This window comes from Lepisosteus oculatus, chromosome 5 (genome assembly GCF_040954835.1).
Source record: "Lepisosteus oculatus isolate fLepOcu1 chromosome 5, fLepOcu1.hap2, whole genome shotgun sequence".
Classification (NCBI taxonomy): domain Eukaryota; kingdom Metazoa; phylum Chordata; class Actinopteri; order Semionotiformes; family Lepisosteidae; genus Lepisosteus; species Lepisosteus oculatus.
The window spans coordinates 26,929,976-26,949,287 of NC_090700.1; the positions used below are offsets into that span (position 1 = coordinate 26,929,976).

A 19,312-nucleotide genomic window follows, 5' to 3' on the forward strand; every position below is an offset into this window, starting at 1 on the left:
TTCTGTATAGTTTCATACAAGATACATTTGATTTTTTGTTTGTTATTTCCACCAAGTATTTGGCACTCATTCTCTTTGTATAAACTCTCAGGTGTTGTGTTGTGGGGGAGGATGCCTATACCAACCGCAAGTACAGCCTTTGGGAAATGTCAACAAGTCAGGCCATAAATATAGAGCGGGTTTGTCTTGGGTTGGGTGACAGTGAAGACTGAAAGGAGGAAGTGCAGCGTAAACAGACACCCAGGGTGTCTGTTGTAGTGTAAAATTAAACAGGGCTGTTGTACACTGTTGAGTTTAGCAAACTGGACTGTGAACATGATTTGTTGGTGTTTTAATAATTTTACCCTTTGTTTCCTTGAAACAATTAGGATCCTGGCTTTGATTTGTAAATGCAAAGAAACATTATAAAATGCACTTAATAATGTAGTCTCTTCAGATTGCTGAAATGGAGCTTCCAATTTTGAGAATAGAACAGGATGCATAAGAGAAATGTGTGCAAATAGCTAGCAGATAACATACTAGAGTAAATAACTACAGTTGTAAATAAGTGGAAATAAAGATCTGCTTCTCTTCAGAAACACTGTTGACACCTGTATTTGGAAGCTTTAAGTGTAGAACTTTGGCTTTTCGTTAACATACAAGTTATAGGGTTTTACGTTTTTAAAATTGTCCTAATGGCATCATATTCATCATAGAATACTCATGGCTTTTTCTACACCACTGTACATCTTCTATTACAAGCATTAGCTTACACATTTAGAAGGAGGTTTCTGCTAGATGTGTGTTTTGAACTGTGTAGTGAATGTTATCAACTTATCCATATTCAAAATTGATGTTGCCCTTTCAGCAAAAGTCCAAATAATGGGCCATGCTTACAAAACAGTGAGAACTGTTCTGTTTAATTTAGCTGCATGTCTCTTCTTTTTAAAAAAAATAATAAATTATTCCAAAATATCCCTTTAAATGAAGAAATTTATTCACCTTGTGTTGTTGGTTTGTATATGTTTGATAAAACCTCTGTGATAAAGTGATTAAGGTATAAATAAATATCATCAGTGGTTTATAACATTGTATTACATGGTATAAAGAAGTAAAGTAAATTGAGTCCATACTTTAAAGAAACAGGAAAAGCTTCCATTAATATGTCTTTGATTAATTGTGAAGTGAATTCCTAAAAGTGGATCAGTCTGTCCTTTCTTGTATGTTGTGTGGATGGCCATGTCTGGCTTTAGAAGCAGACGTTGCATTCCTCCAGGAACAAGCCCAGTGTTTTCTGGTGGACTCCTAAATTGGTCAAGCCACCCCCTTCTCCCCCCCTCCATACAACTTCCCTGGACTCCTGTCCTTATTTGGGCAGAGGCTTTCTGTACGAAGGGGGGAGGGGAGTAGGAGAGGGAGAAGTGGAGGAGGCTGTCTGGGTGACATTATGGAGCTCCCAGAGGCTAGAGGAGAAAAAGCAATCTCACCACAGTTTCTTAATAAGGAGATGTCTGGAAATTTAGTCTTGTTCTCAGTGTTGTTGATTCATTGCAGCTCTTGACTGTTATTTTTTTCATTTCAAAGCCCAATATGCCTTGCTAAAATGCATATTTTTTTTAATTTTGAACATTTAAGACTAAACTTGAATTGTCCATTTAGATGTGACAGGTAACGAGTCTGTTTCTTCTGGGCACCTTTCAGGTTAGTATCTAAATCCAAGAGAAGTGATGTAACCTTTTTTTCTCCACACTAAATATAGGTTGAAAGTAAAGTAAAGACAAAAAGCAAAACAAAGCTTTGTCTGTTATATGCATTTACAAAAGTAGATGTTGTGCAATGCAAATGATTCAAATAACAGTCAAAACGTGTGCAGTGTCATCACTGTTTAAATACCATCTTAATAAGTGTAAAATATGTCATATCATTATTTAATTTCTTGTAATGTCTGAGCTATGTTCATACAGTTTAACAAGTAATTGTAGGAGGCATTGTAAAGCTGTAGTATGTACATGTTGCTAAAATGATCCCCAAACTGTCAGAGAATGAGGCCTCATTTTCTGGGTGTCCCTAGCAGCGGTATGTCAGAGATAGGTGATGCTGCAGTGGGATGCTCTTTCTCTTCTGATGTTCTGTGGCTTTGGCTGTGTTGGGTGTGAGTTTCCATGTGCCACAAACACCAGTGTAGCTGGCTTTGATAAGGCCGAGCGGTAAACCAGACAGCTAGTGGTGTTTGGAAGCCTCCTAATCCCAGCTCTGCTATGCCTAACAACAGACTCTTTGGAAGATCCCTTAATTTGCTGTGGATTTGTTGCAGATCCCAATATTATCACTCTGTACTAACATGCATCCTGAATTTTTAGATTCTGCTCCCATGTTAAGATTTTTTTAGATAATTTCTGTGCTAGTATAGCTGTAAAATGTTATTATTTGATTGTTGATTGTTGTTTTCATGGAAGATTAAGGTCGAAAGTAAATCCAACGTTTTGTTCCAGATTAAAGGCTTCTTTGACTGAAGTCACTACATATTATGTACCACTAACAGATTTATCAGGTTTTTACCTTATTTCTGTATGCATGTTAATTGGATGTTTGCTAAATTATTCATAGGTTTCATCTTGTTTTTTACACTTTAAACCAAGCTCTAAAAACCAAATGCCTATCACAGTACGAATTAATGTACAATCTCTTAAGGCTGTTATTAGGGCTTTCAAATGTAAAATTGAATTAATTATTATTGGGATTAATTAAATGTTTTCACATTTTCTGCTTCCGTTATGAAACCGAGGTTTCATAGTAACTGCTACAGTTGCACCAACAGACATTCAAATTAAGAGCTTCTCTGTTTAAATTGGTTAGCACTGAATTTAAGTAAAGGAAAAGTTTTTATATATCCCATAACACTGATTATGGTTGAACTTCTAATTTCAGAAGTAACTCAGACTTCTCCATGTCAATAAAGCAGTTTGAAAAATACGTTTAAGAACTTAACTAGACTGTGCAGTAACAAAACCACAGTGGGAAGAATTTCCACAGCCACAAAAATTCACTGTGGTGTGTGCCCATTAGCTGGCTCTTTTAACTTTATTTTATTATGTTTAAGATTCATTTGTCATCTGGCAAGTTCAGGGACTTAAAAAAATAAAATGAAACGAGTTCAAGATTTTCATTCTTATGCAGAGCCTTATTGTCTTTAATTTGTGTGAAATTATTCTTGGGAAAGATCGAAGAAAACGCTTAGATTTAAATTCAAGAGTACCAGCTCTGCGTTAAAGCAAAATAATGAAAAAAAAAGGTTATCTCTAAATTTACTTCTGTGCATACTGGAAAAGTTTAAATACTTGCTGAATTCTGTTTGGAAAATATAATAATTTGAAAAAGAATGCTTTATTAAAAAATTCTTCCACACTGTGCATCCTTTCTGTTATTACAACCAAATGTATTTTGTTCTACTTTATCAAACTTATTTAGTTGAGAGTGATGTTTAAAAGGATAGAGGGAGTCTCATTTTGGTCTGTTATTAATGCAGCCGGGAAGTATGCTGGAGACAAATGGGGGTTCCATTAGTATTTGTTTCGGGGACCACCTCTTTTTTAATATCTTGCAGTTCACAAACCTGACACCTTTGATTTACATTTTCCAAGTAAAGTGTATAGGGGTCTGTGGATGTTGTGGCTGAGAAGAATGAGGCTTGTAATGCAAAAAGTGATTTAAAAGGAAGACACACTTGTACTTCCAAATCCCATGTGGAAACAAATATTTTCATCATAGTTCTAGAGAAATGAATCATAGTTCACAGCCACAATGGTTATCACCACAAATGGCAGTATCATACTCCTCCAACTCGGTGAGTCACAACTTACTAAGTCCCCTTTGACCTGGAATGTTTAATTTAATTGGTCATTTCTTGTAAATTTGCAGAAGATCAGCTTTATAGTTACTTGTTCTCCACACAGAGATATGAATTTTTATTTCTGTATTGTAGAAAAGTAATCATGAGGAGGGCAAAGGGGATTAAAGTCAGCCAAACCAACCAAAAAAACAATTTTGGATGTATAAAGAGTGGATTTACAATACAGATACTAAACTAATATAGTACTATAATATTAATCCAATATAAATTTGTTGTATAGTTAATACCTCTTAGTATATTTGCAATTTTAATGTTTCACTTCATACATCCAATGTCCATGTTGTTTTAATACTTTTAACCCAAACCGTTTTGGAAAGAAAATCAGTTTTATTCCCTGTTGGATTTCTTTGGGCATTAAGTACAGTAAATACCCCAACATCCATTTTTTACAGCATTTTTTAGCATTAAGTGAAGTGTGCTCTCTGAGGTTGTTTTAAGATGAGCTTCCTTAGACTTAATGAAAAATTAATTCTATTTTTCACAAATCATTAAAGATTTTATAAGTTGTTTAGTGTTATAGGAATGGCCTTAGAACTCATGCTAATAATAATTATAATTGTTTGATTTATATAATGTGTGTATTCTCAAAGGTTCCTGTAGCCCCCACCTGTGTGACAGGTATTATGTTTCTGGTGAGCTTAAGAAGTAAGATAATTGCAGTCAACTCATTACTTGCAGGGGGTAGGGATTCTGAGTAACGCGTAAAGCCACATTTGCATATAGTCAAATTTTACCCTATAAGCCTGATAAAATCCTCCTACTAACCTCTTATAGTAATTCAAGATATTAAATGTAAGTATAAGACGACCACATGGGCTAACTACCTACCTAACGCAGGCGTGCTTACTGAATTTATCGGAGAATAAAGCATTTTTTAAATATATATATTTTTGTCTTCCGGAGCTGACAGCGTAAAGCTGCGACCGCTTAAGTCGATAGCATATAAGTTACAAGTCGACTGTACTTCACCAGTTGAATAAAAGAGTATTAAACAGTACCTTAAATTAAGTAATTTATGGTATCGTGATTGTCCAAGTCTAAAGTGACATGTCCACACCTCTGCATGGACAATGGCTTGGAATCTTTCACTTTAAATCTTCCAATTTTGAAAATCCCTTTTTACCCTCTCATCTGGAAGAAGGCACCTTTATAAACTTTACACCACAGTTTAGGTCACCTGACCAATGCATTGGTTTGGAAATTATAGTACAGAAAGAACAGTGCTCCTTAAGTGGGTCCACTTACAGCTGTAAACTGATGGTCCTTAGAGGTCTCCCACACCCAGACTTGCTTTGCTTCTAGGTTCCCTTGAGATCAAGGAGCCAGGTGGAATCTTTGCTCTAGCAAACAATTTTTCTCTCTCTTTCTGCAGTCCTCTGTCCAGGGCTCAGTACTGGGCCCAGGAGGAGCCGCCACCATTGCGTCTAACGAGTGGAGCGCGAACGGCAGCCCAGAGGAGGGGCGGGAGGATGGTGGTGATGGGCTGGACAAAACAATGGACGGTGACGCAGAGGGTGTGTGGAGCCCTGATATTGAGCAGAGCTTCCAGGAGGCTCTGGCCATCTACCCCCCATGTGGGCGCCGTAAAATCATCCTCTCAGACGAAGGAAAAATGTATGGTGAGTGGCCCTGGCCGAGAATAAGTTATCTATCTAACATTGTACTCTTGATTTCTTTCAAATACATGTCTTTGGAGTTTGCACATATGCAGGTCAATTGACTATAGGCAGCATTGACTGAAAATGTATGACAGCTCAATTACAAAGCAGAGTAGACACCCACATTTTATAGCTGGGCTTGTGCATCATGCAGGCTTGGTGCAGGTATTCATATAGTGGATTGTTGTGGGAAATGTAAATCAGCTCATTGTATTTGGGGAGTGCTCCTTTTAATACAGCAGATCTCTGTAATTGTGGGTTCTTGCAAGATTATGAATTATTGTGAATTATTCATTTTGCTTCTTTGGTGCTAATAACTCTTTGTTCCGAAGATGATTTTAAGGTTTTCTTGTTTCAGGATACATCGGCAAAATGCTTCAAACATCCACAGTTCTTTTTTTCACGTGCCCCGTTTTCTTTCTTACATAGACATTGACACTTGACTTATTCTTATTTTCACAGTAACACAAACTTAACTTTCGTAACAAACTTTCCTAACACAAACTTAACATAAATTTGTAAGATGTCATCTGGCTTCAAGCTGCTGACTCGAGTATAAAATTATTCCAATAGCTTGCCATGAATTAAATGTTCTTTGATATATGATGTGTGTTTTTAGAAAAATGAAGGAAAAACACAGAAAGGAACCCAAACGTCATGATTATTAAAAGAACATCTTTATGACATCAGTAATTTTGAACAACACCTTGGGTGCACACAAGGTTTTGACTAGACCATGCACAATGATATGCTAATTGCTGTATACAAAAGACCAGTCAGTGGGGAGATCCAAGTCTCCTTCCTGGCTCCTTAGAGACAGAAAGGAGGGTTCAGTTGCTACAGAACTTGTAGTTATTTATTGACCGACAACCTCACTACATGATCAAATTCTGCCTCATTTACTGGCCTTCATCCTGATATGACCACACCGCAGCAGTACGACTCACGTGCTCCTGTAATTCGTGTAAGAACAGATTTCTCTGAGAGCAGTTATGACATAGATGCCCTACTTGCCAGATGTAAACCCCATTAAATAGCTGCGGAATGAGCTGGGATAATGTGTGGCATCTGGGGATCAGAGACCAAGTGAAGAAGCACATACTTGTCCAGGCTTTACAATACGAATTACAGAAAATTCCACAACTGCATCTGCTACCTTGTACAAAGCATGCATTGCTGAAGTACGTGTATTGCTTACAACAATGCACAGTTGTCACACAAGCTACGAGGTGTAGAAACTGTTGATCACAAGTGTTAATCAGCATGATGAATATACCATTGTCATTGAAATGGTATATTCATCAATGAATATACCATTGTCTATTCAATGAAATTTCAGTGCACCTACTAAAAATACATTTTTGTTAACTTGTTGCCATTATGATTGATTTGTTTATTTTTTTATTCTGAGCATGTAATGTTATAATGTTCACTGTATGGCATAGTGCAAATATATCTGATACTCGTTTGTCATCACATTTCTTTGGATTGTCATTTTACCAGTAATACTGAAACAACTCCTAGGTTCAAAATAAAAGAAATATGGGGAATGTCATTCTGTAATCAGTTCCCTTGTTGCAGTGTATTGAGCATACAATACACTTTTTCTATTGTAAATTCCTGTTTTTATTCCATCATGTTAAAATGTTTTGGAAAGAGTAGTCCAAAATCCCCCTAATGTGAGCATTCACTAAGAAACTAAGAATGTTAAGTAAATGTTATCAGAAAGTCCTATCCTGTATCTCTTAAGTAGATCACAAAGTTGTGTACATTGCAAAGCTTTCAGAAATGCATATATACAAGAACTAATGTACAGCATTTTGAAACTACCATTAAAGACATAGTAAAATCCAATGACAGTGTGTATAACTTTGATTGTGAGAACTAAAGAATAATACTTCAAGTACTGAAGACTGGTAGGTAAATTTTTAATCACAATTCATTGGAAACAAATGTCAGTATTCTTGTGAATTTAATGGATATTGCTAAGCACAACTTGCAAAATGAAACTGCTCAAAATATTAATAATATTAATATTAGTAAAACATATATTAATAAAATTAATTAATATATGCTAATTAAAATAATGTTTATATGCTTTTTATATAACAGCCTAGTGATATGCATATTTACTGGTACTGTATATCTGGTGAGAATGTATTGCTTTTTGCTTTTAGTCTGTTTTTTTTAAGGCATCAAATAATGCATGCATGTGCAAGACAGTTTCTCATAATTTAGTAAAGAAACTGCATACATACTATGCAAGAAAATTAGTCAACAGAAATCTGGTCTCATCCTTTTTGTTGATTTTGTGTAAAATTTTGCTTTTAAATTTCAAGATAATGCGTTCCTTTAACACAGTGCTTTACATAAGAACACATAAAAACCTTAAAGGGAGTTGGTCACTGCAGTCTGTCTCCTTTATTATGAAAAACGTGCAACATGAATTTTGTATGGATTTTGTACACCTTCTCAAAGTAGAGTTAGTGCTCAGAAGAAAGACAATAGACCTAATTTTATACATTTGGCTAGTTTATTGCTGTTTACATGTTGTTTATTGCTGCCTTTTTAAGGTTTTTTGTTTCATATCTGAAAGATCTAGGCTTGGTCTTGGTCAGCATCTCTAAATTTTGTTTGTGACCACACCTTTGACTTATATTTTAATTTGTGTCCTCTGGACCTAGTTAAATAGAAACCAACTGTCTTCATTGTGAAGGCTGTCTTCATTGTGAAGGCTCTGAGTACTGATGTGGGTTGGTCTTGGCAGTGGAGATTTAGCTGGAAGGAGTATCCTTGTGCAACATCAGGGTGCCTGAGGAGTTGGCTGTGTGTTGCTACACAGAGACATCATTAGTTCTTTGGTTGAATTGTTTTTATTGTTCTTTAGAGACAAAGTACAGCGGGCATCACTTACAGATCCTCAATGTCTGTTGAATATCTACATTCAACGTCACACTGCAAAGTCCAAAATTGGCCTAATGAACAAGATGCAATATTCCAAAGTCAATGTTTTTTTAAAAATATAGTAACTAATGTGCTTAAAAAAACAATGCAGAAAAGAGCAAGTTGCAAAATATAGAGAAAACATCTGAAGTGCTAAATAACATCGACAGAATATCTGACACATTTATTGTGAAAATAATGGGTCATGTATATATTGCAGATTGTCTAATAATTTATAACAGAACAATTGAATCAAAGAAACAAAATCATCACCACACTGAAATGATGGATGGTTGTGAACCCCAGGAAGCTGGATTGTCCACATATAAGTTTTGTGTGTTGTCAAGCAGGGTGTCAGGTGAGCTTTGACAGAGATACTAAAATAGTTAGACTTAACTTCACAGTGACTCATGTGAGTGAGCTGCATTCAGTGAATCATGAGGTTATCTGCTTAACTTTTCATCTTAAAAATAATTGTTAGATCCCCTAAAGCACAAGTATCCAATAGTTGTCCTGGAGGGCTGGTGTGTCTGCTGGTGTTCTTTCCAACTCGGCTTTTAGCAAGATAAACCAGTTGGTTACTGTCTTAACAGGACCAATTTAACTGTTTCTCCGAGGTCTTCAGGTGCTGCTGGTTTTAAGAGACCAGGAAAAGATGTAGACCAGTGGTTCTCTTACCACTTGTGGTACGCAGAGCACTGCCAGGTGGTACGCCATATGACCCTGGAACTTTGTTGTGTGCACTGAAAATATGGGACCGGTTTTCATATTTTCTATTTTAATCGAATTAGTTTGTCGAATATGCAGCCTGTGTACTACGATACACCGCGCACTAATACTTGAGTGGACACAAGAGCTATTATGTAATTCTATACCATTCTATAGGAATGCATGCTAGGAACTCAAGTGACCAATTGTATTTAAAAAAAGTTATCTCCAGCAAATAGAGAGGTAGGAGAATGTGTGTGATTTTGGAACAATGCCAATGTTGTAAGCACAGGAATGCATACAAATGCGTGCTACGAACGTTGGCAATCTTGTGAGCATAGGAAAGCATGATAGATAACAGAAAAATATTTAAGAACTGTTCTAGGTTAATTTGAGAAAAATACACCAAGCGTCTCTGTGTTTCGCTCCCATGCACATGAAATAAAAACCTTTTAACTTCTGAGACAGACTCCTGAAACGGAAATGGGAAAAAATGCAAGCTTGCAGATTGCTAAAGCAGGTAAGCCCCATACTATTTTTGAAGAACTTTGTTTACCATTGACAAAAGAGCTGACACGTATTATGTGTGGAGAAAAAGCTACTGAACAGCTCAACATGCTGCCCCCTCCGAAACACATAGTTCTCATAGAATTATTGAAATGGCGGATGATATCAAAAGTACACTGATACAGTGCGTTCAGATGAGCAGATGCCTTTCACTGCAATTAGATGAGTCTGTAGATATCGTTAATTTGGCCAATTTGCTCTTTTATGTTATATATGAGTTTGAGGGTACGATATATGAGCTTATGAATTACTTTATCGAAGAGAATGGCATTGACTGGATAAAATACATCAGAGTTTGTACAGACGGTGCTAGAGCGAAGACAAGCCGACACAGCGGTGTAGTTGCACGAATTAGAGAGGTTGCTCCAGAAAAGAAGTGGACACACTGCAACATCCACCGCGAGGCCTTAGCCGTCAAGAAAATACCTGACGATTTAAAATCTGTTAGACTGTTGTGAATTGTATCAAGGTATATTTATTATACGTGTATGTGAGTGTGTGTGCGCGCACGCACGCTCATGTTGGTCATTGAGATTTTCACCCACTGATGTAGGCAATCCAATCCTCCATGATCAGGACTAAGGTGTGTGTACTAAAGTAAATAGGTATTTTCCTGTTTAAAGCAATATTTTGGCCCCTGTGTGGCATATTTTCCAGCTTTGTGTACCTGTGTCATGGATTGTACGCATTTTCATGATTGATAAATTAACGTCTTGGTGATTTTATCAGGTAAAACTCAATAGAAAGAAAATTAGGAAACTGAAAATGACATTTAAATCATACAAATGTGGTGAAGGCATTTAATCTGTCCAAAATCCTCATAGCTACTTAAATACCAACAATAGACCAGAAAAAACATTGTGGCACAGTGCTTAACTTTCAAAGGACAAAAATAAAATTACATAGTGAAGTTCAGATGAGGCTCTTCAAAGTTAGAAACAAACATTTGTATTCCTGTATAAACTACTGAGATTGCTAAATGTAGTGTAAGCAATTGGATAAGGCTTATTTTATATGGCACATTGATCCATTTTGTGACTTATGACCAACTAGGTTTTTGCACAATAATGGTCTGGTAACTCAGAAAAGCAGTACATTTTAATATTTTAACTGCATCTTAGTTTGTCTGTACTTACTCAAAAATAGTGTTAATATTGAAATGGCCACATGCAAGCCTAAGGCCTGGAATAGATTAATCCACCGTGCTTTGGAACCTAACCTGTTTATCTGGGGTGAGAACATTTGGGTTCTTTTTCCCAACACCAACCTAGCAATAAGTAAAACAGCATTTAAAGGTCATATTAGGCACACCCCCACATTATGAATTTAACCATTATTTAGATTTTTTTCTGATTTGTAATACAAATGTAACAGTGCTGACTCAGATGATGAATGGATGTTGTAAACTTTGTTCTCTGGTGAGACGATTTCCAAATGAAATGAATAACATTCTGAATGTTTTATCAAATCCCTGTAATTAAATAAACACAAGGCTAAAGTATATCCATATAACAAAATTCACCTGATTGAGTTTCACACTGGAGTAGCAAGATTGCATTAATTCCGATAGAATTAATTTGAAAGCCATTTTTTTGAATGGCAAGTATCTTTATTTTAGTTGTCAGGATAATAAAAAATGGAGTTTCTTCTGAAAGCTTCCTAGCAGTATAAGCTTATTGCTAAACTAAAACCTTAAAATTTTAAGATTAAAATTTTTATTTTAAATCTTTATGAATATCTGTATGACTTTGCTGAATTGATACCTTAAGAACAATAAGCATACATTTGTAACTGTAATAATATCTTCAGTTAACTAGTATAATTTAAATATGACAGATGTCTTTTTTTTTTTAGTAAGCTGTGTCAGATTGTGTAGTGTGATCCCAAAGATAACACCATTGTTTTGGTCATGGTAAGAGAATTGCCAGTGTGTAGGCTGGAGAATGCAAGTGCTCCCACTGCACTGGGTGGTATTTTGACCCTTTCCTCCTCCTGTAGAATAGGCCTGGACTGAGGCCCACATTCCAGTCATTTTTCTCCTGCTTGCAAGGGACAGGCATTCCTCAGCCGCTCAGGCCCAGCCTGCAGCCCTGTGACAGGAAATATGATCCTGATGTGACAGAAAGGGAAGGTTTGTTTCAACAGCCAGGCATTTTCTCCTTTTGTGGAAGTACTTCCTAGCAAGGCCGTCACCCGTCCTTGCCTCCACAACGACTATCCTCTTTCATCTGTGTGCTGCTTTCAGTGCTGAGAAAATCCCTGCTAAAACCCGGACATGCTCCTCCTCTATCGAATGTGGTCCAATGTGGTGATGCTTTTCAGTCTTGGTATTAAGTGTGTGCATCACTAATGAGAATATTAAGGAGCACAGTGCACTGTGAAGTCAGGAGCAGTATGAAAACGCTACAAGTAACACAAGATTCTTTTAGTAGTTTTTTATAACAAATATTAATACTGGGAATGGCATAACGTTTAGGAGAGCAAAACAACTCAGCAATATAGATGGAAGTCCTTGTTTTTTATAATTTAAGCTGCTAAAAGTTAATCTACTCTATTCATGCCTAATACATTGGCATGCTCCCTTTCAATCATAAATCCCTTAATTTTAATTCTTCCTATTTTCTACCACAGTACAACCTTGCAGAAGCGCTACGGCTATCAATTTGAAGAATGTTAGATTATTTCATGTTGTCTTCTCACTTATAGGCAAAATGGAAATTGTGAAATTACTAATGTCAATCTTGAGGTGCATAAGAGACAAAAGCTTAAATCAGTAACATATTTTATGCTCTAGAAGGATCTCCTTCAGTATTGGGTATTTTTAGTATACCAAATCCACAGGATCTAAGGTGCCTTAAAGGGGAATTTCAGTTCCAACTTTCTCATACTTGGTATGAAATCTTGGTAACAAAATAAATTCATTGACGGTATAGAAAAATTTTACAAATTTCAAATAAAACAGAAAATTGTGAAGTTTGTGAAAGTACTTTATGATCGCCATGTTGTTGCAAACTGGGGGTTTGCACAAATTATGATGTAAAACCGCCTGCTCAGTAGTTCCTATAAGCAAAGGTGGAAACATGGTCCCAAAACAACATTAATCTTTTTTGCCTTTCTCAACTCACATATATATTTTAAACAATGCCCCACTGTTGAGTATTTGGCTTTTCAGAATATAGTGATTTCACATATAACGGAAGATCGGATCAGCAGAAAGTCATACCGTTTCGTTTTTCAAGGAATATTGAGCTGCCAAGAGATGGGCACCAAACATGGGTACTGAATTTCAGATACCAAAACCTGTCCTCAAATCAGGTGCCATTCCTACCATTTTTTCTCTTAAAAAGCAACCGATGAAAAGTGAACGCAGTGAGAGGTTGATATCGGTGCTTGTTAGAAAAATAGAAAAAAATCTTCTTGACGTAAGTTATATTTTTTATCACTTTGATTTTTTAATAATAAATTTATCATAATAGGTTAAGATGTGCAATACATATGATTTTACAACTAAGAGCAGTAGTCCTATCACATTAAAAGGAATGTATTCACAAAGATGTGCTTGCTTACAATTTAATAGTGCCAGATCACTGGATGTTTTGTTGTCTTATTCTGAACCACAGAAAATTATGGCAATATGGTGCTATGTATACCTGGAAATTTCATATTTTTTTGTGGTGTAAATTGGAGGTTTTACACGTAACTCTGTGCGTTTTACTTTCATTGTGGTTTGAAATGCACCTATCAATGGCGATTCTTTATAACCCCAAAATATAAGAATAGCATTGCAGTTCCCCTTTAAAACAAAGAGATCACTGCAGGCGAATGGTACTTTCCTGGTTGTACTAAAGAAAATGAGAAGGATAATTCATTGACCCTTATTTCAACTCTCACAATGAATGGGACCTTTAGCGACTATACCAACAGATTATAGGGGAAAATGTAACACCTGTCTATAAAAGGGGTAAAAAAACTGATCCAGGAAAATATATAACCATTTCAGTCTAAGTCTGGTACTATTAGGCAAAGCTATGGAAACATTAGTTAAATTAATTACTTTAATCTAGAAGAATACTTAAAATTTATAGAATTTTAGGATGCGGTATAAAACATTTTTACTTAATTGAAATTTATAATAGCAATTCTTCGGATTCTTTGGATAAGCATTTGAAATTTAAAATTTACAAGTGGAAAATTATCCATATTGCATGGGTGGTTCTGAGCTGTAGGAAGCTGCACTGTAGATGTAGAAAAGGGTAACTTAATGCTTGGTTGTAAAGTAAAATTGGTGGCACTTTACTTGCAGCATTACTGTAAAAAATAAGACTTCTTTTATAATTTTACTTCCAATTTTGTTCATTATAACCACGTAAAAACGGATGTTACGGCCCCAGAAAGATTTCAAATAAGAGCATGTGGAGTGATTCTTGGTCTCAGAGGTTTAGCATATACTGTATGAGTAGGTTAACAGTGATAAATCTCTTCTGTCTAGATCTCCTCTAAGTAAATACAATCCTAAAGGGTATATACAGGGTCAATCCAGGGGACTTGTTCATACTCAGAAATATAACAAGGACACAGGAATACAAATGAAAACTAAAAGTGAATTCAGATAAGTTAAAAAATATGAAATACTGCACAAAGTTAGCAGTATCTGGAACATGATTCCCAGTCAAGTGGATGAGGCTTGTTTTGAAAAGTGGCTGGAAGAAATTTTAGATTCACTTAGTAACTTAACTAATAAATTACTAAAATGGCTATATAATTTGCAGCCATTTTACAACAGTGGCAATTCCTGTACTGGTCTTAACTCTGATACCATGTGAGCTTTTGAAGGTGTAACTGAATAGAATGAGTTGCCAGTGTGGGTACTTTGATTGGTTATGGTGAAGGGGGCAGATGATGCAGGAAAGACACAAGCTTGAATGTTATACCAAATAAAGAGTTTCAGGCAGACTGCAAATTAGTTACCTCAGTTTAGTTCTGTATAGCTTTATAGAAAAATCAAATTTGTACTTTAGTCACTGCAACATTTTGTATTGTTTTAATAAATGGTGCTTAAAAACAGGCATTCTGGAAATGCTAGAAGACATGTATGACCTTATTGTGTGCTGTGCTGCCTGTCCACCTTTGTCAGCACCTGATTTGGTAACATATAGGTAGTTGTACAGTATGTGATAGCTACAGTAGGCAGCCATTGGGGTTGTTTTCTTAGGGAGAGCAGGACATGAAGCTCCACTCTTTCAAAATGTGTTGTCACGGAGAAGTCTGTGCTCCCCTTAAACTCAACACTGTCTCTTTCTCCTTAAACTCAACACTGTCTCTTTCACTTATCTTCTTTCACTGTAGGAGAGAAGGGGGGAGTGGGGGCAGCAGGGGAACATCAGTTCAAAATGTTTAACAGACTGACAGAAAGGGGCATCTGCTCTGATGGTGTGGCGTGAGGCAGCACTAGGCCTCAGGAGCTTGCCAAGAGTTCAGGCAAGTGTTCAGAGGCATTAACCTCTCTGGAACTAGCGTGACACAGTCGGCTCACTAGCCAGCACCTGCTGCCTCCACATTTTTTCTTTCATAGCGTATTCAATTCAATCTGTCGTGCTATTGTTATTGTGTACACCACCATAATTTCTTTAGTTGTGTACATGATTATGAGTTTTCTAGTTTTTTTTAATTTACTTTAAATTAACTTCGGTTTAAAATGTGTCTGTATTAAAAAAGTCTTAAGAGTAATATAACATGCTTTGTCAAAGTCTTCTATTGTAGATTTTGAGTGTTTTATTGAAAACCAGTTTTTGGCATAAAAAAGCACCACCCCTCTGCTGAAAATGAAAATGCTATAAAAGCATTTTGTCATCTATGCTTGAGCAGAAGTGTTGACTCACCTTTTAGTATAAAAAGTAGTCTTTATTTTTAAACAGGCAATTGTACAGCTGAATGTTTGATGCATCGAGAATGGTTTTGTAAAAGACAGGGTGTTTAGAAGCAAAAGCCCCCAACATGGCCTCAAGCTTCTCTCCCTGTCTGTGTGACTTATGGAGAGCAAGTTGGGGTATGTGAAAAGACAAAATCCTAATACAAGAAGTTGTATATGGCCAATAAAGTGATCTTATCTCATCTTATTGGCATATTACAAAATTCATTAAGATTTATTACATTTTTCTCATGCTGTGTTTCCTGAAATCAGCAAACATAAACCAAATAAATGAACACTTTAAATGCAAGGGTTGATAGTCTAAAATATTTATATTTATTTTTCTTCAAAGACAAAAAATACAGATTCTGGAGAGATTTGGATTGCAGGTTTATACAAATTGCTAAGACTTCAGTGAGGTGTTTTTTAACAATGTGGTAAAAGCATGTTTTTTCCTTCTGTTTAGTGTAATTTAATATAATTTAGTCCTTTGCCTGAAAAGAAATACTTTCTTAGAAGTGCACCGTGCTTCAGGAGCAGTCTGGGAAGATACGTTTTAAGTTGGCATGGTTTTAGAGCACAGAAAACCTTTTTAGCAAGATGAGAAATATTTCTGATTTAAATAGGCCAAGATATTTTTGGAGGCCATGAACTGGCCTACCCCACCTTAAAGGTATTATTATCTTATGCTAATAGCAGTGGAAATTCAATTTGTCTATAGATAGAATTCTTTAGTGTAGGGGTAACCCACCACCAGTTGCAATGACTTAATAGTGAAGGGATTTTAGATGCATTTTAACAAAGTTATACATCACCAGTACCTATTTATACCTAGTTGAAAATTACACATTCAGTTCTCACATGTGGACAGTGTGTTGAAAGGGGGTCCTTTGCAGTGGAGACAACAAAAGCTTCAGTTGAAGTTCATCTATGAAAATGGAGATTATTTTGTAATACCAATAAAGTGAGGAATGAAATGCTTGTAGTCCAGCATTCGGGTATTTGAAATAATTCTCTATTAATTAAATAATTAGATCTATTATTAAAGTCTCTGGTTAAAATCATGTTGGAAGGTAATTAAGAGCTAAATTTTAAAAATCAAAGCTTAAATGAAGCTGGTGTTTCAGTAGTCAATGTGACAACTGGCCACCACTTGGTTAAAGAGTCCCCTCTTTCTTTAAGACTTGGCTGTGCTTGTTTTTCATGATGAGTCTCCAAACAAGCCCATGCCTGTCAGAGTGATTACCGGTTTGTGCCTGAACCAGCACAAGACAGGATCTTCAGAAATACAAACACACATGATTGTATGCTAAGGCAAAGAGAGGGCCTCAGGATGTGTGCTTTCAACTTCTCTTGGCTGATAGTGTGCTTTGGTTTATGTTAACAAAGCAATCAAAATTATTTGCATCACACCCCAAGCAAAGAACTCTTTTTTTTTGTGAGGGAAGAAACCTTCTGGCTGGGTTTGCTTTATGTAAATTAGGGTTATCCCAGGAATCAAAAAATATTTTTCCTTTGTATGGGTTCCCTTTCTTACAGTGTTATATTTTTCTGGTATAACAGTAAAAAATTGTGCTTCTCTGGCAAACTTAGTTTTTTTAATAGGATTGATCAAATAGTCATGGTCACATTTGAAACATTTAACATGATTTTGACATTTTTGACTTAGTACTGTATTTTGTTTACTTGTGAAATTGCAGTAGTGTGGATAATTGGTTTTGGAAAATAACTGCAATGTTGTGAGTGAGGCCTCTTATATCCTTAAGAAAGGTACTTTGCTAAGATTGTAGAGTAAATCTACAAATCTACAAACCAGCCATATTAATCAGTATATGAGTAAGTTGCTTTAGATAAAATTAAATAAAAACAGAAGTTTTAATGAAGTTAAAATAAAATAAAAATTAATAAAAATTTTATTTAATAAAATTAAATAAAAACAGAAGTTTTAATGTGTACATTAACAGAAGTGTTAATGTACAAGTTTTGGAAACATTTTACTTGTTATTCAAATACAAGAAAATGTGCCATAAACCTATTTCCTTGGGGAGAAAACAGGGAAACAGGTGTGGTGTTGTTGCTCTATTAAGTACATTGACTTAAATCTCTTTTTTCTTAATTTATATTAAATGTGTTACTGAATGTATAGAATAAAATATATATGAATTATGTATATATGTGTAGTGGCCTTTTAGATGGTTACTTTGTTTTGCCTAGAAGTAGATATTTGAGAATCCCCTTTAAACCAGACAGAAACCTGCAATTCTTCCAGTGTTATTTGTTTCAGAACAAGTCTTGTCTTACCTGTTATCTCAAACTGTTAGGCTTAAGTCTTTCTCTCAGCTTATTGATCTTCTAAAACATGAATTGTGTTTTCTTCAGGGAAGGTTGTGAAACACTTTTATTTTTACTTAGGTAAATCAATGCAGTTGTTTCTCTTTGTGTGGTTTTCTTTGTAGTGTGTGCAAACAGACAAGTCTTTGTTCTGAAGTTCATCCATGATGTCAGACACCTTAACTTTGAAACAAATATCTTTGTGATACTAATTCTCAGTAAGGTGTATTTTTCAAAAGAGAGTTACACAAAGGTTTTAAAAGTTAAGAGTTTTAAGCTGTAGCTACCTTTGTTTCATCTGGTGAGATACTAGACAGCTTAGTTCTTGTGATCTGTTTACATTTTGTAAAACAATACTTATTTTTTCCATGTGAATTATCATTAAGACAAATTTTATTTCAAAATTGTCCAAAGTAGTTTTAAAAGTAAAACAGTACAGGCCCCAGTTTATAAATGCTTTTGATTATACCAGGAACAGTAAGTACTGTTTTGAATTACAATGGCAAATTTTCTGTAAATATAAAACAGATTTTGTCCTATAAAATACAAAAAAAATAGGAAACTGCTTAACAATATTCTGGAGTGGTTATTTTTAGGTTATGTTGTATATAATGTCCTGGTAGCACCCCATATTGAATTTTGTCATCCATTTTAGTATACGAGTTTGAGAGAGACTGTTGAGAATTTAACAAAAAATGTTTTCACAATTGGGCTTTGTGGTTTCTAAACATTCTTTATTTCCTTTTCAATTCCTTGAGCATAATACATTTAATGTTTATGTCCTAGAAATAAGTAGATATAGGTATATATAAATCGGACACACCTGAAGAAGGCTCCACGGCCGAAACGTTGTGTTTTCTTTCTTCTTTTTTTCAGCATGGAATCAACCTGTTACTTGTTCCTTTGAAGCCTACGCATGCTGACGCAGCTGCCCACCTGAACTACATAATTTTTTATATTTGTGTTAAGGTTTAGAATTGCTCTAAGTTGTCATCTATTTTCTTTGGTGAACTAGCCTATATCATGGAGAAAAAATATTCCTGTGCTGATTTCTAATGCTTTTTTCCTGTATACTGTATACTTATGCTCTGTTTTGTTCAAGTGTGCTGTTTCTTAAACGTTAGTAAATCAAGGATCTCCTTTTTAACCCTTCCAAAATAACCCTTGTTGTGCACATACTGAAAATAATCAAGGTAGCAAGTGGGTCTGTGTAGGGTAGGAGGACCGAAGTAATAAAGTAATTACATAGAAGAAGCTTCAGGAATTTCTTTTCAGATAATTTGAAAACATTGCAGTATGCATTGGCAT

General features: G+C 35.5%; 1 protein-coding gene across 9 annotated transcripts in view; it reads left to right on the forward strand.

The window, feature by feature from the left end:
• Positions 1-19,312, forward strand: part of tead3a (TEA domain family member 3 a) — a 100,939-nt gene that overhangs the window by 17,166 nt on the left and 64,461 nt on the right. For all 9 annotated transcript variants that reach the window (XM_069190230.1, XM_006628274.3, XM_006628275.3 and 6 more), the window contains one exon: positions 5,262-5,508. In XM_069190230.1, the coding sequence (XP_069046331.1) occupies positions 5,385-5,508 (124 nt within the window). In that variant the 5' untranslated portion in view covers positions 5,262-5,384. The remainder of the gene's footprint in view (positions 1-5,261; positions 5,509-19,312) is intronic.